This window comes from Erpetoichthys calabaricus, chromosome 8 (genome assembly GCF_900747795.2).
Source record: "Erpetoichthys calabaricus chromosome 8, fErpCal1.3, whole genome shotgun sequence".
Lineage (NCBI taxonomy): Eukaryota > Metazoa > Chordata > Cladistia > Polypteriformes > Polypteridae > Erpetoichthys > Erpetoichthys calabaricus.
The window spans coordinates 76,742,513-76,764,320 of record NC_041401.2 but is presented as its reverse complement, the minus strand read 5'-3'; the positions used below and the strand labels follow the sequence as shown (position 1 = coordinate 76,764,320).

Here is a 21,808-nt window from a genome sequence, read left to right as displayed (position 1 = left end):
AGTGAAAAATTCCATAAATAAACATAAACTTTACAGCTGATGTTATCAGAGGATGTGCTAAGCAGTAATGGTAAACCTAGGAAAAACATCCAAACTCTAAATGCAGAAGATAAAAAAATAAACACATACAAAGAAACATCAGTTACCTCCTTTTTTAGTGAATGTACAAGACCCTCCTCCTCTTGCAGTGCGAAGGCCTTCTCTCTGAACTGCTCTCTGAGGACAAGTAACTCGTTGTTGAGCATCTTCTCATTCTGCATTGCCTGTGTAGGGGAAGAGCGTCACTTAGAACAGTCACAAATGCATGACAAGGCAATGGTGGTGCAATTTCTCTTAAACATGCCTCAATGAGTACTTCGTTGGCATACTGCTTCTTCTTCTGGAAAACCACATACACAAATACGACTACTTCAAAGGCCAACTTGTGATTCATATTTCCTATTTATGACACGGTAACCATTTATAGAATAAGGGGCCACATATGCTGTGACATCAAAGTCTTGTGCCTTTTCAGAAACGGATGTGAAGAAGTCTTTTTTCTCTGATTGGTCCTAGTTTTGTTTGCAAATTCCAAATTTGTTGTGCCTTTATTATAATAGAACCCAAAAAACTGTATTGAGTGTCACAAATGTCATCAAAATTAAGTGATACAATTTTATTTCATATGCTTGTGCTCTCCTTACCCTGACAAGATAGTATAGCTAACTATAAGCCATCTAAAGCCATGTTGTAGATAAGACCAACCTGGATTTTAGTGGGTACAGCAGCTCATTCTTACTTATGAAGTTCACTTATTCAGGTAATTTCCTTCTGGTGTTAATGGCTAATGTTATAACTACTTAAAAGAACACATCACAACCCTTTCATCCACACTGTTAAAAACACTTCAGACACTGCATGTCTGTATGAAGGCCTGAATTTTCATTGTTGTTCATGATAACTCTAACAGACCACTAGTGAGAGCATTATGTGGCCTGGACTCTTGACCATGGTGAACAACTCGGCTTCAGTCAATGTTTTATTCCATACAGTATGGAGACAAGCCAGTCTCTAAATATCAATATATTTACATGACACTGTTTTTGTCCCAGTCTCAGACAATCTACCCATTACACAATCTAATTCCATCATCATTCACTGTTATCCAACTGTGTAAAAATTGTCATTACTACCAAATGTTCCTTACAAAGAAATAAAAGAGACTACTGGCAGTGTCACAACATTATCATCTTCCAAAGCAACAGTGGTGTCACCACATACCGCAGATGATCTTACCAGTTAATTATTAATATGCTATTATTTATTATATGGTTTCCGTAAACTGACATCCTGCTTCAATATGCCTTCTTCCTGCTGGATGTGTTTGTTTCACCCACACTTTCACAGAAACAAGCTTTTCAGAATATTTCTGATGGATCAGTCAGATTTACTGAACACTTATGTAGAAAATGTACATCAGACATTCATTGCAAAATTAGATTCACTATTGTGAAATGTATATAGCTACTGCAGTCAGTGAAAAATGGACAGCCTGTAGCTTAGAAAAATATCTGTTTTCCATTGTGTCGGTCATATTTTGTAAGGGTGAAAAGCCTCCCTCCTTGAGCAAGGCCGTTAACCTGCTATTGCTCCCTCCTGGGTACAACACTAGCCTGACTCCAGCCCTGCAAGCAGGTCCTCCAACTTTCAGGGAAATCTTGGGGGTTGGTGGCAGGATTGGCTCTCCAGCCACTGTGAAAAAAAAACAAAAACCTCACACTGCTCCATTGCATTGGAGCTAGTAGGTTACTGAGGTGCCATGTGGTGTGTGTGGCAATGCGCTGTATCAGTACATGTTCTGTCTCTCCCTCGATGGCTCAAGTGGCCACAGTTTTTAATTACTACCACATTCATAATCTGTTGCTAAATAATGCCTTTACTTTTGCATGCTGTCCAATTAGTTTTCCTGTTTAGCTATTTCTGCATTTAAGATATATTTGCATTAAAGTATAGTCTCCCCAGATTCTAGGCTGGCATTGTTAAAATGTTATACCTTTGATTGTTTCTGACTTGAACATCAGCAGAATCTGATCAACATGTTAGTCAACTCCCAGAACTCAGAGTAGTGAGTTAGTGCCTTCCCATAATGCATCAAATACACCATCTCAGGAGAACACACTGAAAGGCTGACATTACACATGAAGGACACTGAAGAAGCCAAGGGTTCAGACTTGAAAACTAAAGCCTTAAACATGCCAAATATGTCAATTTTTCAAGCCAAGTTATTGAGTATTGATCAGTGTCTTGAAATTTCAGACACATTGCCAAGCAGCACATCTGTGTTATTTTAGGAAGGAATAGGGCAAAAAAGCAAAACTTTTTTGAGCGATTCAGCCATTTTAAAAGGAGACCGGCTGTGTGCTTCTCCTCACTACTTGTCTTTCTCAGCACCAGGGACATGGTTTCCTCCAGTGTATACTTTTCACCTCAAAAATTGTCTCCAAATGCCGTTATTGAAAGTATTAAATGTTGATGTGAATTACTGTGTCTATTCTTTTAAAAAGTAGACAATATTATCTGAAAAGTGTAACAGTCACTCACAGTTTTTACATTTCCATACGTACGACACTGTACAGGTGTACCATGGAAAAAGGGGATGTATGTAATTTACTTCACAGCACAAGAAGGACTACATTTTTGGTAATTGGCAAGTGTTACTCATTTCCATTGCATACTGACTGATATCAATCAATATGTACTGTAAATATAATAAAATATGCGACCTCAATGCAGATGCTGGTGGTGTGAGGCAGGAATGACAGTTCTGTGCTACTACACTGCCTGTGTTAAAACATCTGTACATCATCCTTTCTCGAATGGACAGATCACTTAATTTTGTAATTACTCTGAGGATTGACATTTTAGATGTAAACAGTTATCTGTCTTGCATACAGGAAGCAGTAAGATCACATAGATAGATAGATAGATAGATAGATAGATAGATAGATAGATAGATAGATAGATAGATAGATAGATAGATAGATAGATAGATAGATAGATAGATAGATAGATAGGAGTTCTTTATCAATACCAAAGAAAATTACTGGGTTACAGCTGCAGAGATAAAATGTACAAATATATATACAGTGGAACCTCTAGATACAAGTTTAATTCGTTCCAGCACTGAGCTTGTATAGCGAATTTCTCGTATCTAGAACAAACTTCCCCATTGAAAATAATGGAAATCCAGTTAATCCGTTCTGCACCCCAAATATATTAACATAAAAATCAATTTTCCTAACAAATAACACTGATAAATTATATATACTGTAGTCTACCTTTAATAAATAACACTGGTAAATAATATAACTGATTATTAAAAGAATCAAAACAGGTGTCCAAAGTGCAGTAGAGCATTCAATAAATCTTTAAATAAATAATCCTTAAAACAGTTGTGAAGTGGAGGTTTAAAATACACAAGAATAACAATCCTTTAACACGAGGTTAAAACGTCAAAAGGATGCAGTCTTTAAAAAACAGATGACAATCCCCGGTGCTTCTTCTCTGTTAGCGTCTCACCTGCGGGCTCTGCAACAGGCGAGACACTCTTAATGCAAGCTGACCTTCTCTACACCGTCCTGCTTCAGCTGTTTGGCTCGCCTGTTCAGCTACACGCGAGCCTGCACTCGCTTGCTCTCCCGCACCGACTTCCTACGCCCGCCTGCCTGCCTGCCGCAACCTCCGTTGTCTCTCCTCTCATTTCTTTTACTTCTTCTCCCCCTTAACCGGCTCGTGCTTCTCTATATATGCGGGGAGGACATGGCAGCTGCAGCCCATCAGCCACAGGAACAATCATGGATGTGGGCAGTTTCCCACCTGTGCACTTAAGTGAGAAACGCAGACACCGCAGATCGCGGCTCGCAACTGCTACCACGCCCCCTCGCTAAGCCGCGAACTATACCCACAGCCTGGCTCGTGGCTCGTTACGCGAGCCAATGCTCGCATTTAGATCTGAATTTTTCGCTCATACTTTCCTCATATTTTGAATTTCTCGTATACAGAGGTGATCGTATCTCGAGGTTCCACTGTATATATATATTATATATATATATATACTAGACAAAGAGCCCATTTCGACAACGTAAGATGAAACGGGCACGAGTGCAATAGTAGTAAGTATAAGCACCACAAACCTGATATAGGTGTATTGAATGAATGCGTAATTAGGCCTGGAGCTGTAGTCGAAATCGCCGTTCAGGCCTCTAGAGCTTTAATCGAAGTCGCCTTTCTCTTTGAATTTTCGCGGCCATAAATCCGCTGCCTGCCGCGATGTCGGTCTCGTAAGGTTTTTTGGGCAGCTGCGCAGAAGGCAACTGCACATTTGGCTTCGGACAGACATGAGTGAGTGAGTGAGTGACTAGACTGGCGAATTATATATAAGATATATAACAGGAATTATAATAATCTTAAATATGCTAACAAGGAACAAATACACATAAAACTTGAATGATCTAATAGTAGATTGATAAAGTGTGGGCATTTACTAAGTGTATATTGATTAGTATTTTACACATTGTACTCATAATTTTACAGTATAGGATGTCAGTCATTGTAACAGTATATTACCCAGAGCACTAATGTCTACTAAGATAGACCAGCTCAGGACCATTCAGCACACAGCTAATGAGACCACCATGGCCGAGGAGCAATTCCTTATGGCTGAGGGTAGAAACGACCTTATATAGGTCTCCTTGGAGCAACACAGTTGTCTCAGACTGTTGCTAAATGTGCTCATCCTTTGTACTATAAGACCTTAGGTTTTTTTTTTTTTTTACACATGTTCTAGCAGTGTCCCACAGTTGGTGGTTCTTTGGGGCCTGGAGGTCAAACTTTCTCTCATCTATTCTTTCTTATAAAATTCCTTTATTGCCTCAATTATTTCTTCTTCTGGACTTTTCTGCTGTCTCTCTTTCTTCTTTCCAGCAAAGGTTATTCTCTCTAGGCACAATTGCTGCAAAACTAGCCTTAGCCTCGTGCTGGAAATCACCTATTGTAGTTTATTATCAATTGATTTGTGGAAAACCTCCTTTTTTAATCTTATTTTACTTGAATTATCTGCAAAAATTATGAATGGTTCATCTAGCACCTGTATTTTAAACTGGAAGTCAGCCTCACAATTTGTCCTAACTCATATAGAGGGAAACTGCATACCTAGATTTACTTAGGTTATTTAATTATTTATTTAGTTATTCTTTTTTTTTCATTGTGCCTTCCACTCCACGACTATCTTTGTTCACATAAAACCAGGGGTGGGGGGGGGGATTTTATTGGTATATTATAATATACCTTTCTGTGAGCTGTTGCAATTCTTTATAATTTATACTTTGTTAATAAAAATTTGATCACAAAAAAAATTTGCTCCTCTGTTCGGTCAAAGGGGGTGAGCGTCAATGTCCAGGATAGTAAGCAGTTTGCTGAGTGACCTCTGTTTCACCACTGTGTCCAGTGAGACCAGCCTGACTCATAAGACTGAACTAACCTTTTTAATCAGTTTATTTACAATGTTGGCACCACCTGCACTAATGCTTTTTTTCCCAGCACACTACAGCTTTGAAAAATAATTTGGCCACTACAGACTGGAAGAAAACATGGAAGAGTGGCCTGCATGTAACAAACAACTTAAATCTCCTCAGGAAATAGAGGTGACTCTGACCCTTCTTGTTTATGGCCTCTGTGTTGTTACTGTTGCTTGTCATTGCGATGCACCCATCATGAGGCACATGTGCTGACTTCGAGGATTACAGAGGCAACATAAGATGCCTTAATCCCCTAACAAGAAAAGCAACAGTAAACAGTTTTATTAGATCAATCCAAAATATATAGAGATATATGAAAATCTATTCAAGGCGGACAGCAGTATGGATTTAAAATTTTGCTGTGGTTATTAACACATTTGAATTTGTCCCCTATTTTCAAGGGCCCATGACAGAGTAACATAACATCAGCTGACTTTACTGTGTGGTGGTCCTGAAAATGAGCTTATCATAATCCTACCGCTGCCACACTACAAGACCTTAAGAAGCCTCCTAACTTGCCAGTGCAGTGTTATGTTTTGCTTTGTCTTATGCAGTGTATGCCTGTTAATATGCTGTAAAGCTCTTTGTGATTTTTTTTCAACATTAAAGGGACTACATACTGTAATGACTGACTAATCGGAGTTCCTGGCAGGTAGCTCAATCTAATGGGTAAAAAACTGGAACTGGAAAAATAATAAAGTCACTGGTTAAAAACTACCACTAGATAAAAATGGCATAATTCATACAGTTCATACAGCTTAAAACCTTCACATCCCAACCCACCGCTGTTACTTCTGGTGTGCCCCAGGGCTCTGTCCTGGGGCCTCTTCTTTTTATTATTTACCTTCTTCCCCTTGGCAATATTTTTCGTAAATATAACATTAATTTTCACTGTTATGCTGATGACACCCAGCTCTACCTTGCTGGTAATCCCACCTCCTCTTTTCCACCACCCTCGCTTATTGACTGCATTGCTGAAATTAAATCCTGGTTTTCTTCGAATTTTCTTAAATTAAACAGTGACAAAACGGAGGTTCTCCTCATTGGTTCAAAATCATCATTATCCAAAACCAATAATCTTTCTCTTATTATTGATAACTCTGCTGTTTCCCCATCATCTCAGGTCAAGAGTCTGGGTGTCATCCTCGACAGTACTCTATCTTTCCAATGTCACATTAATAACATCACCCGGTCTGCTTACTTCCACCTACGTAATATTAATTGCATTCGCCCCTCCCTCACTCCTCATACTACTGCCATTCTTGTTCATAGTCTTGTCACTTCTCGGCTGGACTACTGCAATTCACTCCTCTTTGGTCTCCCTAATAAATCTCTTCATAAGCTTCAGTTAGTCCAGAATTCTGCAGCACGTATCATCACTCAAATCCCATCTATTCACCATATTACTCCGGCCTTGCAGCAGCTTCATTGGCTCCCGATCAAGTTTCGTATTGATTTTAAGATTCTACTATTAACATTTAAGGCCATCCATAACCTCGCCCCTCCATATCTGTCTGACCTTCTTCATGTTGCCATTCCATCCCGTAACCTTAGATCCTCTTCCTCCACCCATCTGACTGTCCCTCCCGCCCGTCTAACCACCATGGGGAGCAGAGCTTTCAGCCGTTCTGCTCCCAAGCTCTGGAATTCATTGCCTGCGGATCTCCGAAATATCAAATCATATTCATCCTTCAAATGTAAACTTAAAACGCATCTGTTTAAAATGGCTTTTTCTTTTTCCTCCTGATTATAATGGTTTTGTTTGGTTTTAATTTCTAGATTTTCTGATGTTTTAAGTTTTTATAATTGTGTCTTTTATTTAATTAATTATTTATTTATTTATTGTTTGTTTGTTCGGTGTCCTTGAGTTCCTTGAAAGGCGCCTTGTATAAATAAAATGTATTATTATTATCCATCCATCCATCCATCCATTTTCCAACCCGCTGAATCCGAACACAGGGTCACGGGGGTCTGCTGGAGCCAATCCCAGCCAACACAGGGCACAAGGCAGGGAACAATCCTGGGCAGGGTGCCAACCCACCGCAGGACACACACAAACACACCCACACACCAAGCACACACTAGGGCCAATTTAGAATCGCCAATCCACCTAACCAGCATGTCTTTGGACTGTGGGAGGAAACCGGAGTGCCCGGAGGAAACCCACGCAGACACGGGGAGAACATGCAAACTCCACGCAGGGAGGACCCGGGAAGCGAACCTGGGTCTCCTAACTGCGAGGCAGCAGCGCTACCCACCGCGCCATCATGCCGCCCATTATTATTATTATTATTATTAATTATATATTTTGTTAAAAGTACTCTGTGCTTCACATGAAAATAGTTTTGAAATATGGCCAACACTGAAAGGTGCTATATAATAACATTAATGATCTATCCTTCAGTTGACACAGGTTCCCTTGACTTAGCATGCCTGTAACATTTTGTACTTCATAATCAGATGACAATGACAGCTTCAGACACAGCATGGCATCTTCATATCATAAGACAACCGCATGGAGTTGGCGGACCTGGATGGCAGCCACAGTTCACTGCCCTAAGTCTCTGAAGGCCCCTTGTAGGTGAAGCATTATTGGCACACAATGGAAGGACTCATCTGCACACAATGCACCATAGGGGGTCTCCCTTTGTTCCAAGGCCATTAATCTCTGAGCCTTCAGTAAAAATGGATTGACTGACCAGACTAACACAGATGACGCCGAGTGCATCCTTACATGGTCAGACGGCAATATTCTAAGTGGTCTAAACCCTGTCACAGCTGGTGGGTCAGTTTCTGCCTTGCTACACTACACTGACCTGAGAGAGAGAAGAGAGGGATGGTTCAGAAAAACTGGGGGGAAGGGAATGAGAAAAAGATGGAGGAGGACTTATAGTTGCTTGGGACAGCAATTATCACACAGTTGGCTTTATGTCCAAACTGGAGAATTTTTTGTTGAAGGTCATGGAGCCCAAACAAACACAAAACAGAGATAGCTGCCTTCATGCCTTACACTCGAAGAAACACGTTTGCTCTTTTCTGCTATGACTGGTCTGCAAGGCTTTCACTACTTGTTCACTGGAAACAGTTCTGCGTATTAAATCAAAGTGGTTAACTCAGCTTCTTCTCCACCTTAACTCAAATTTATTTACCCCCCAAAACCTTTTCAAAGCATTGTGATTTTCATACTATAAACGAGGAAACAAAGCTGTGAAAGAAAAAGATAGTCCTCAGCCCAGATTCATTGCTCCTGGTGGACCCAAACTCTTCCAATTCCAGACAGCAGAAATCAAAAGTGCTCCTGCTTTAAACCTGTAACGCTCTTTTATGTATTTAGAAATGCCGAACCTCCTCCACAACAACAGGAGCCTTTCTTGTATCCTGAACTGTTCATTTTAGCGTGGTATAAGAGTTGAATTCCCCCCACACATTCTGATCGTTTTACAAACATACCACACATAGCAGAGCATTACCCAAATGTAAAGTACACAGTTATAGAATTTTGTTATTAGGAACTAGAGGCCTTCATTTTGGGGAGACTTTCAAAAAAGAAAGTTTTGTGATTTGCTTTCAGAAAGCGGGTACAAAATAAGTTTTCAGATACAATAAGAATGTGATGTAGTGATTGGCTTACGCCTGCGCACCTTGTCAGTATCTACAGTATATACACTTTGTGCAGCTTTTCAGTCAGTAATGTCACAATACGATTTATACATCTGATCACATCAGACTATCTAGCAAAAACATCAATTACTAATCGGTAATTCTGAACACATTATATACTAAATGTGATATTTGTAACGTCACAATAGATATATGTAATAAAACCAGAACTGGTCCACTTTCATTTTTACATAAACCTCCAATCCTCCAATACCGCTTGAGACCTTACAAAGGTAAATGATGATCCCACAAGCTTTTCCCCTACTACTGCTATGGTACTTTAAGCCTAATGCGACTTCCGTCCTTCCAGTTTATGAGCCCACTTCATCTAGTTCAGACTCCATCCTAGGAGCACTGAGCACAAAGCAGTAACCAGCCAGTCCACTGGATATCAAGCCTGCACACAAAGCACATTTACCCCATTTTGAGCATCCTAGCCTAATACATTATACATTAGATGACATACAAGCCACACAAACAAACTGCATGAACTGTACACAGAAAGCCCAGTCTCCTGAAGCTTTGAGGCTGCACCACTGGGCTGTCCACTGTTGAGATAATTCTCCTTTGTACCAAGAATTAAAAACATTCAAAAACACACTTGCATCTGCCTTTATGCCTTATTACAATCACTTTCTGTTTTGCCTGAGCTGTTACCTGGCCAAATTGCTTGTAAGTAACCTGCACTTAGTGCTATGTCATTACTTACAAAATCAGTAGCTATAAAGAAATAAACTCTGACAAGTGTGCTTATCTCAGTGGATAGCAGACAGAGGTATTAAGAAATAAACCCTGCACCCCGTGACTGATTATTCTTACACAACTCAAGCCTCCGTCTCCCTTATACATACCTCAGACTTTCTTCTAGCTTAACACTTCTCGGCTTTTCTGCCTCTGTGGTGTACGGAGACAGGCTGGCAGATTGGCCGAGTCAGACAGGACCGCCTTAGCTTCCCTCTCTCACTGTCGCCGTCTTTCTCTCCGGCTCCCTCCAAGCAGTGTAAAGTACACCAGAATTGAGGAGGATTTTCCACGCAGCCCAACCAAGCAGCCACTTCCTGCTTGTTATATGCTGAGATTAGCAGCTATCTTCTGGCAAACATGTTTTTCCTGTACGATTCAGGACTGCCCTTTCAAGTTTACTAACATTTCTGAGAGGTTAGAAGGAGAAGACAACGCTCAGCTTCACACCTTCCTTCTCTCTACAAAGCCAGGCTAGAATGATGTTAGAAATTACACATAAACTTTGTATTATGGCATTCATAACCTGTTCACCCCCCCCACTTACACTTTGACCCTGGGCAACATTCCAGCAGTCTCCATAACTAAATCCATTTGGCTAATTCTTACAGGAATTCAGTGGCATACAACACACTCATGGAACTTCAAATAAAGACATTTTTTTTTCCAAATACCAGACAACTGTAGATACGGAAAGCTGACTTTGTTTTTCCAACATGACCTGCTGTGCCACACCAGGCCATCAAACGCCAAATACAATGAGCTTCCTCTCTATCTGTCTGCATCCACCCAGAAACTCCTGACAGTTTCTGGCCCTTTTTATGTATTCATTTCCTATCATTTGCATTGATAGTTCAAGACTTAAAAGTGTAACAAAAATGGTGTCGTGCAGATTATCTCAGTTCCAACATTGTATTACATTCGCCTCAATACAGCTCATTCAGTTTTAGGGCTGTACTTTGGGAGACGTGGTCTTCTTGCAAAGTCAGTGCGCAAACCTCCTTCAGCCTCAACTTTCCAGGTTCACTGTAAAAATCTGCACCTTTGCATTTTGACATTGACATTGATTTATAAGATTATATCTTCTCCTTTTATCATACCTTCCACCTCTGCATTGTACAGTTCAGATGACTTTACTGACCATGCCTTACCTTATGTACACTGTACATAACTCTGTCCAATCTTAAATTGCTCTCAGTCAGAAAAGTGAAATATTAACATTGGCTAATTTTACTGTCAGGAAAATATAATGGCGTTGTTCTGTGTGATACAATCTAATCCAAGATATTACATTCAAATGATAACAACTGTTGAAGAACTAACATACTGTATTATTCATCTTTCTATCATGTCCTAGCCTTTCTGAATGCAATGTAAGTTCACTTTATTTTAGTATCTGCTAATATGTACAGCAATGTACAGTGCATCCGGAAAGTATTCACAGCGCATCACTTTTTCCACATTTTGTTATGTTACAGCCTTATTCCAAAATGGATTAAATTCATTTTTTTTCCTCAAAATTCTGCACAGAACACCCCATAATGACAACATGAAAAAGTTTAGTTGAGGTTTTTGCAAATTTATTAAAAATAAAAAAACTGAGAAATCACATGTACATAAGTATTCACAGCCTTTGCTCAATACTTTGTTGATGCACCTTTGGCAGAAATTACAGCCTCAAGTCTTTTTGAATATGATGCCACAAGCTTGGCACATTTATCCTTGGCCAGTTTCGCCCATTCCTCTTTGCAGCACCTCTCAAGCTCCATCAGGTTGGATGGGAAGTGTCAGTGCACAGCCATTTTAAGATCTCTCCAGAGATGTTCAATCGGATTCAAGTCTGGGCTCTGGCTGGGCCACTCAAGGACATTCACAGAGTTGACCTGAAGCCACTCCTTTGATATCTTGGCTGTGTGCTTAGGGTCGTTGTCCTGCTGAAAGATGAACCGTCGCCCCAGTCTGAGGTCAAGAGCGCTCTGGAGCAGGTTTTCATCCAGCGTGTCTCTGTACATTGCTGCAGTCATCTTTCCCTTTATCCTGACTAGTCTCCCAGTTCCTGCCGCTGAAAAACATCCCCACAGCATGATGCTGCCACCACCATGCTTCACTGTAGGGATGGTATTGGCCTGGTGATGAGCGGTTCCTGGTTTCCTCCAAACGTGATGCCTGGCATTCACACCAAAGAGTTCAATCTTTGTCTCATCAGACCAGAGAATTTTCTTTCTCATGGTCTGAAAGTCCTTCAGGTGCCTTTTGGCAAACTCCAGACAGGAGTAAAACCAACGTCTGGCCACTCTACCATACAGGCCTGATTGGTGGATTGCTGCAGAGATGGTTGTCCTTCTGGAAGGTTCTCCTCTCTCCACAGAGGACCTCTGGAGCTCTGACAGAGTGACCATCGGGTTCTTGGTCACCTCTCTGACTAAGGCCCTTCTCCCACAATCGCTCAGTTTAGATGGCCGGCCAGCTCTAGGAAGAGTCCTGGTGGTTTTGAACTTCTTCCACTTACGGATGATGGAGGCCACTGTGCTCTTTGGGACCTTCAAAGCAGCAGAAATTTTTCTGTAACATTCCCCAGATTTGTGCCTCGAGACAGGTCTACAGACAATTCCTTTGACTTAATGCTTGGTTTGTGCTCTGACATGAACTGTCAACTGTGGGACCTTATATAGACAGGTGTGTGCCTTTCTAGATCATGTCCAATCAACTGAATTTACCACAGGTGGACTCCAATGAAGCTGCAGAAACATCTCAAGGATGATCAGGGGAAACAGGATGCACCTGAGCTCAATTTTGAGCTTCATGGCAAAGGCTGTGAATACTTACGTACATGTGCTTTCTCAATTTTTTTATTTTTAATAAATTTGCAAAAATCTCAAGTAAACTTTTTTCACGTTGTCATTATGGGGTGTTGTGTTTAGAATTGTGAGGAAAAAATGAATTTAATCCATTTTAGAATAAGGCTGTAACATAACAAAATGTGGAAAAAGGGATGCGCTGTGAATACTTTCCGGATGCACTGTATGTCCCTCTTAAGCTACGTCAAGTGTTCTGTTCAGTACTTCATGATAATGTTCCCCAAGGAATATGCTATATACTGTAAAATTCCGACTGATTGATTGGTTAATCATCTAGTTAGTACTTCTTGTCAGCTTTTTATAACAAGACCCAAACTTTATTAGCAAAATTCAATTTCAGGCAAACACCCATCTTTAGGAGTCCTTGCTTTTTTGAATGGAGACAATGCTAAAAGTGCACAGCATTCTTTTCCTCCTTCCTGAATTGTTAACTTAATTTGGCAATTGTGAAATTCGAGCTCTTTAAATGATAGAAATCATATTACTCAATCTTTCAGGATACAGCCTCTGGCAGTTAATATTTCTCATTTGAAATGTGGGGCCACATGTCCCATTGAAACATACGAGTTTAAGTCTAAGCGTGTATTTATTTGGCCTTTTACAGCATTCACACAAACAAGAAATAGGAATATCCAGAATTTCATTATTTGTTTTGCACTAACACTGCACTGCAAGTGTTAAGTAACTTCACAGTCTCTTTTCTTTACTGGGTACAAATGATTTCAGCTGGTTTGGACCAAGGATTTCTGGACTGTTGTCACTTTATAATGTAGTATATTTTGGTTATACTATTAAAAACAATGAATTGTGAATCAGTTATAAAGTAGGTTGTGCATGAATAACAAACAAGTAAACATTTACGAGATGGGCTAATCATTTTGTATCAGAACTCAGCTCAAACTAAATTTATGTTTTGCGTGAACAAAATGGTTTCAGCAGTCAAGCCTTACAGAAGCATGTTGACCTTAACAACAACAGTAAGAATGGATTTTCTTAATCTGCAACACTGTGTACAAAAGCAGAAGGGCAGTTTGCACTGTTTTAAAAATCACTGATGCCAAGCATTTTATATTTGCAAGCATTTTATAGGTAAGAGACTGGTGACCATGGGAGTGGGCTCACTCTTCTTCTGCCACAGCATGTCAGTCAGTCTTCTACTGTTTGTCTTCAGTTGTTTGTCTATTTAATTGAACAGAAAACATTGCACATGTTTTCAATATTCCCATATCTATCTCTGTACCCTATTAAGCCAACTCATAGGTTTCCAACACTTCTCCTCAACTTCCCTTGTAGTTTTTCAACCATTTTATGTACCTCAGATGCAGTGCTACAGCCTATGGCACTCCTGTCTAATTTGATGGCTTAGTTCTGCTTTCTGTTTGTATATCATATTTTTTTTTTTATAAAACATTTGTTTTGTTACTGACTTTTAAATCAATTATTTATACAATTCAAACTTTTTTTTCCTAAGTAAATTATTCATCTTAAGTATAGGTGAATCAAAGCTGTTTGCTTTTGTATTATTTCTACTGAAGTAGCGTTCAGTTTAAGTTACTACTCTCTACTTCATATACAGTATGCTATACTATAAGATTAGAAAATTGTTTCATGTTTACTATTACTTTGGATACTCCTTCTAATTAAATATGTACTCAGTTCTCTGCATTTTCCATTGCTAAAACAATGATGAATACAATAAATATTTGTTATTTTCCGCCTCCAGTATGTCTTTCTGCATTGTTTCTTTACTTTTATACTATTGAGCAATCTTGCACACTGCATTTCACATGGTAAGCACAGGTCATTATATTTGTTTTGGAATATATCTGGGAAAAAAAATGGTTTTATGGACTCAGACAAAACAGCTACTGTCTTCAGGGGCAGGGAGCAGGGGAGTGCAAGCTAAATTTGTCCCCCTGGGAGACCATTCAGTATCTTTGAAGTACGTAACAAAAATCACTTAAATGAGCTCTTGGCAGCAGCCCCCTACAAACCCTAAATGTCTACAATAGGCATGTCAGCCCGAATTATTATGATGTGTGGCCACACTCTGGTCAGTGACAACTCTGATCAGGTAGTACGAGGCCTCCATGTGGGAATTCCCCGGGATTTTTGTTGAACTTTGGAGTTTTGTGTTCTGTCACACTGTGTTCTGTGTTGAAAGGTTTTATGTATGCTGTTTATGTAACCGACTCCTCTCTGTTCTAGCAGTTCTAGAACACTCAGAAGGCCATTTTGGCTGTTTAGGGCATTGGAGAAACTGTGTCCTTGAAGAATTAAGACAATGTGATCTAGAGCCACTTTTAATTCCTAGCATCATTTCAGTGCAAGATCCTGAGCCAAGCTGTACACCTGTAGCAAAAATACATGTCCCTGTAGAAAATGACGTAAATCACTTTGGAATAGCATTCAATTTGACATTCACTATGTACAGATTAATCAAGTCCTGTTATGCTTGATTAACCATGTCCACTGTTAGAATTTATTTTAAAATCTTATGTATGGGTCATCATGCTACATTACCGTTTCTGTTTTTGTGCATTTAAACTTTGAATCCATTTCACGGTTCTCTCTTCTCTGAAAACAATCCTCTAGCTTTGAGAGGGGACAATAGTCAGAAAGATCACTGAGCATTAAAGCATGTCTGAGCTTGAAAATTTCCACTTTGAAACCATTACTTGCCTGACTGTGATCCTGTTTATCATTATTAATATACATAAACAAAATCATTTCCACTTGGAGAGATTAATAAAAATTCTAACTAAACACATAATTTAATGGGAAATTGGAGATTGTTTTGATTCAGAAAGATATCAGCAGGCATTTGCAATTTGCAATAGCTGGAAAACAAAAGCTAACAATGAAGGTGCAGCTGGCACTGATCTCAAGGGCAGGCGACTTAAGGAAGGGCAGAGCCACCTGTGCTGTATTTACAACGCAGTCAAGTTGGGGAGGAGCAGTGCTAGCTTGGTTACATTGTCCGTGCGAGCCAGAAGTGCTGCTTGATCAGCTTCACAGTAAAATGTCACAGCGTTTAGCTTTCTAGCCAGGAAGGGTATGGCTGGAGGTTCCAGCATGCTGGCTTAATGTGACCCTGAGTCGCACAGCATACTGTGTATATGATATATACAGTCAACCTTTCTCATAGCAAATGATTTTAGGTGGAGTAAAATAAGGAAAGCATGACATCTGGGGTGTCCTGGAATGCTTCTGTGGTGGCAAGTTTTCATTCTAACCAGCTTCTTAACTAGTGACCACTCTAATTAACTTATTTTGCTTTAATTTTAATTGACTTGCTATTTAAGACTCAAGACACTTAATTGTTTCTTTTTTCTTTAATTACCAGCCAAACAATAATGAGATATAAAAATTAGCCAACACATGACCAGCTAATCATACAATATCTGAAACTAACAAAAGGTGAAGGTCCTGGAGGGCCACAGTGGCTGCTGGTTTTCCCTTCAACTAATTTTCCTAATTTGCTGATAGTAAAACTTGGTATTTAACTATTTGGCTTGTTAGTGCTTTCATTCATCCAAGTGAAATTTCAATTGCACTGTTGAGATTCCTTCTCTGAGAACATTATCCATATGTTTTGTGGACCAAAACAGATTTAAACTTAATGCTCCTTCGAATTCCCCTCTCATTTATTTCTAAACAATTTTTTAACACTGATACTTTATGGTGCACATGCACAGATTTAGAAGGAAGCACGTTAACTGGAAAGCTGCTGGTTTATTAGGTAATCTGCATTTCATTATGAACTAATGCCTAGTTAAGAAAACAGGCAACAATTAAAACTTAAATGAAGCTGCTAAAAATTAAATAAGCAATTAAATGTTCTGAATTGTAACAGGCAAGATAACTAAAATTAAGCCCAAAAAAAACAAATTGCTTAGGTAGTAAATAAATTGGTTTTAATTATGAAATTGGTTGAAATGAAAATCTGCAGCCACTGCAGACCTCCAGGACTGTAATTGAGGACCTCTGATCTACATTGTAATTAACATTTGTCTTTGATGAATGAAAGTGCTAACAAGTCATAGAGTTAAATCCCAAGTGTCATTATCAGCAAGGACTGAGTTCTAATTAGGAAACTGGCTGGAATGAAAACCTGTAGCCACTGTGGCCCTCCAGAACTATGACTGACGACCCCTGATCTCAGTCATGATGATCTGCTAAGGTCCACAAAACATTTTGACAGTCTTCATAGAAAAAAACCCCCCACAGTTTTGGAAATGTCTGCTGCGGCAGAAAAAGAGCACCAACAAGCCATGGAATTAAATAACAGGTTAAATTAACAACAATAGTTGGCTTCTAATTAAGAAACTGGTTGGAGTCAAACTGGTTGAAGTCTGAGGCCCTGACTTAGCTGGTCATCTGTTGGTTCTCTTCACATCTCATTGCTGTTTGGGTACCATTTAAGGAAAAAATGAAGCAATTCAGAGGATTGAATCTTAAAAAGAACAAGTCAATTAAAATGAAGGAAAACAAAGTTAATTAGCAGCAAAAACTAGTCACAAATTAAGAACAGGGTTTGAATGAAAACCTGCAGCTCTATCACTTTGAGGTTCATCACTTGTATGAATATGTGCAATAGAAATAAACGTTGTTGCTGCTACAGTAGCCCTCTAGGACCAGAGTTGGACACCATCTTAAACTGCATTTTCTATTTATCTGTTTTACTGTATAAATTCTGTCACAAAACATTGATTGATTAACAAAGAAAGAAAGAAAGAAAGAAAAGAAAGAAAGAAAGAAAGAAAGAAAACCAAGTTAGTTTTCTGTCAAAAACAAAAGTAAGGACCAGTGAGTATAATGATAAGGGATTTTACAAAGAGGTAAGACATGCTCTGAGGCTCTTCCACAGACACTACATTTATTCAGGCTTGTACCTCACAAATCTGCTCCTGAAACTTGTGGCTTTGCGCCATCTTTTCTTGCACTGCCTCCCTTTTGTCCCGCTCTGCTTCATGCAGTCTGTGCGTCAGCCTCTCCACCTGCTGCTTCAGGTCTGCAGCATCCCTCTCTAGCTCACACACTTGGCTCTCCCATTCTGCTTGTCTGCGCTCCAGCTCAAATCGCAAAGCATGTTTATCCTGCTGCAGCTCCTGCAGAAAAAAAGAGAAAGGCTAAGATGATCAACAAGACAAGATAGAGAGAGAGAGAGAAACACTTTCTTTCTTTCTGTCTTTTGAGAAGATAGAGAAATCATAAGGGATAAACTCTTTAGATTCCTACTGAAGGCTTGAGGAGCAAGTTCATCCTGAATAGGAGTTGGAGTGGTGTGCTCTGTTCATTCACTCAGATCTTAGAATTGACATAAGGCACAATTTCATGCAAACATTTTGATTTGCTATTTCAAATAATTCATTTTATGTTTAGTGCCTGTATTTAAAAAGAACACCTGCACTGAAGATGAAAGTATGAAACAAAAAAGAAAGTTTGGCCCAACTTGTGTGAAGGCATATAATTTATTCAGCAGCCTTAATCAAGACTTCTTTTTTGTAACTTTTTAAACCTCAGTTAGGGGAACTCCAGACAAATGGAAAACGTTCATATGCAAGCTTGAATGATACAAGAAACACGATGGTGGATGGACCATCATCAGGAAGGAAAATCCCATTAAATATTTCCTTTGACGTTTTCAGTTAAAACGATTCTAGCAGGTCACATAAACCAAGCAATTTAATCTTAATCAGATATTTTTAGGAAAAAGCTGAATGTGATAAAAGGTCATATGACTTCTCCGCTGCTGTCCTGGTTATATTACGGTGTGCCACTAGTGGCACATACACAATATGATCAAAACAAAGGAAAAATACCAGACACCAATGCTCTTCGTGTACATGACTAACAGATAGCGCCTGGCCTTCATGGTGGGCATGATTCATTTAGATCCAGCCTATGACTAAAAAAGTTTTATTTTTTGACAGGAATGGAAGCAAAATTATAGGCAGCCAAGCCTTTGCTTAAAGAAGATAAAAGGTAAATGTGTCTATATAGTGTCCACGTACCGTAAACAGATACTTTAACACCCTTGTAGGTGTTTGTTTTACAATCATTTTTTTCCTAAAGCAGGCTGCATGCATATGTATTTTTTTTTAAAGGTGTTTGGAAGGAATGCTGTTTCACCTAGTAAACTGAATGTTGCTGAATAAAGGCTAGCAAGAATTCCAGTGTTTATTATTTTTGTATTATCATCTTTGCCCAGTTGTATGACCATTATTAGCCTACAAGCTTAGAAATAAAATGAAAGTGCTAAAAGGAAAACAGATGTGCCAGTTTGTTTAGGATCATGGGCAGACGTAAGGAGTGGCATTGTTACAAGAACATTAGAAGAGGCCATTGAGTCCAACAAACCTTGTCAATCCTGTCTTACATGTATTTGCCTATGCACCGTATGCACAAACACAAACACACAAGTGTATATGTATTTGTATAATACAGATATCTGACATCAATAAAATAAATATTTTCAGTAGATTGTGATTCCCGCAGCACAGTACACATTTGCCGGGAAGTTTCATATCTTACACTTGATATTCTATGCGTATCACAGCTTACTCCCTCACTCTCATAGGATATTTATATTAAACAAAGATTGGCAGAAGGACTCATTTCCTCTCAGCCCAGATTTTCTCAAACAGATACAGAGCACCCATTGATGCCAGACCTCCTAAAGGAGTGAAAATTTCATTTTGCAGACTAAGGCGTATACCCATCAGAGATAGTTCCACAAAACAATGATTACTATTATTACCCATCCGTCCATTTTAATAAACTGCTTTTCCCAGGGTGGGTGGTGGGGTGGCTGGAGACTATCCCACCAATCCTATTCTTAATATTATTATTCTCTGCTTCACAGAAATACAGCACAGTAGCTTACTGGTCAGCGCTGCTGTCTCACAGCTCCAAGGACCTGTATTCAATTTTCAGTCCATTCACACTGTGTGGAGTTTGTTTATTACATTCATATACCCTTGAGTGTTCTCCAGGCACATCTCAAAGATAAGCATGTCACATAAAATGTCACCTCCAAACTAGCCTGGCATAAATGACAGGGAGTGCAGACGTGAGGATACCCTGTAATGGAATTGGGTCCAATCTAGTTATAGGTCCTGTCTTGGGCTCAGCACTGCCAGGATCCTTCTCCCATCAATAATTAGTGAAGAAAGCAAGTTTAAAAACTGGATAAAATGATATTTCTAGAAGAGGGTCTATAAAATCTGCCTAAATTTTGTAGTTTATAGTGATGAAAGAATACAATCTGAAAATGCAAAATTCTAAAAACCCTTTGAATCCAATTCAGGGCCACAGGCAGGATCAGGTTCAAAGCAAGAACCAACTGTGAATATAGCATCATCCCATCATAGAGTCCGTTCACGCAGCCACACTAACATGGGGTCAATCTTAGAATCGCCAGTCAATCTAACCAGCATGTCTTTGGGGATATGGGAGGAAACTATAAAAAATATCCACCCAGAGACATAGAGCAAATGCAAACTCCACACTGATAATGACCAGAGGCTGAATGTGTGCTCCTACTGCTACCTACTTTCTCAACACTACATGTCGCTTTAACTTTGGTAAAGTTTAAGAACTGTAGTACTGCACCTAGCGCAAATAATATATGAAAGAGAATCAACCAATAAACAAGTACAAAATAAATCAAGAGCAGATAGGGTTCGAAAAATCTTTTAAAAATTCATAGCAGAGACATATAGTCCACATCTACTGTAGACTCATTCACTTTCTTTGTTATTCTCAGGATTTCTTTTCATGAAACACAACATACAATGTTTGGACCTTTTTTTTAAGGTTCTGTGTCAGCAAATCACAGCTTACAATTTAAGAGGTCTTTGTCTAAAGAACAGTCTCACCAATAGGACTTTGTCCAACACACAAGACCTGTGAGCTGAATAGACATTACGTGGAGGATGTGTGGCCATTCTACAAAGACAAGAGTTAATCTCACACTAAGTGCATACCCACTCCTATTCAGGTTGACACATGAACCCAAGGCCCCTGTGGTAACACTTTAACAAAATATCAAATTACAAATTCACCAGCATCGAGCATACTATAAAAGATTAAATAAAGTGTCCAGCCATTAGACAGGAGACTAGCGTGTCTGAGCTTGTCTGCCAGGGATTACAGGAGAATCGGATTAAAGTTTAATACCACTCATAAATTACTTCTTACCTTCCCTCTCCCCCAAATCTCTACTCATAACTGTTTAAATTATATGTAAAAAAGTTGGAAGAAACTTGTCAAAAGCTTTGCAACGCAGTTATAAAAGGAGAATACATTCACTTTAATGAAAAATTAGAGAGCAACATGGGATTTACGTGCTTACTATCATGCGTCCTTGCTTGATGTCCCAGTAATGAGGTAATGACACCCGGTGTGCAGCTAAAGCCACTGCAGAAACATTAATCATAGCTGAAAGGCCTTCAATGGCAAACCAATTACTGAAAAGCAACACCCTTGTTGTGAGCCGTCGAACACTTAAATGTCACACTTGGTTTGTGTGACCCCGTGTCTCGAGCACAGGCCCAAGTTAACCGAACTGACCTCGTTTCTGTCCTTTCTCAGATCTTTGAATTTTTTTCTCTGAATTTAAAATATACTTTATAAAAGGCAAAAAACTTTCAGAAAATTTGATAGTAGAAAATAGGTTTCAGCCAAAGCTCAGCCTGTTTTAAAAGTCAACAAATTATTCCATAAGTAAGTTACTTGAAGTGGGAATTAGAAATCCTTAAAGACGCTATATTACAAGTCAACAAAAAACACGCCCCCTGCATAGATTCAACAGTCTATATAAAAGAACAAGAATTTTAATTTACACCCTGTTTTTACAGTCCTCAGCTTTAGTAAAGTTTCATTTAACTTATCCTCATCTGAACAAACCAGTTATACAAGTCTTAGTAGAAATATTTTTACTCAGCCATAATTGGTGTAGAATGTCCCCACTCGATCATTTTTAAGGTG

General features: G+C 39.2%; 2 protein-coding genes across 2 annotated transcripts in view; both read right to left on the bottom strand.

Moving 5' to 3' along the window:
* The window catches only part of cct6a (chaperonin containing TCP1, subunit 6A (zeta 1)), a 679,017-nt gene that overhangs the window by 546,953 nt on the left and 110,256 nt on the right, over window positions 1-21,808 (bottom strand). The gene's annotated exons all lie outside the window — the stretch shown is intronic.
* The window catches only part of LOC114655682 (BICD family-like cargo adapter 1), a 46,369-nt gene that overhangs the window by 20,086 nt on the left and 4,475 nt on the right, over window positions 1-21,808 (bottom strand). Inside the window, exons 2-3 of the mRNA XM_028806841.2 lie at window positions 17,710-17,925; window positions 147-263 (exon numbers count right to left, since the gene is read on the bottom strand). Of these exons, the coding sequence (XP_028662674.2) occupies window positions 147-263; window positions 17,710-17,925 (333 nt within the window). The remainder of the gene's footprint in view (window positions 1-146; window positions 264-17,709; window positions 17,926-21,808) is intronic.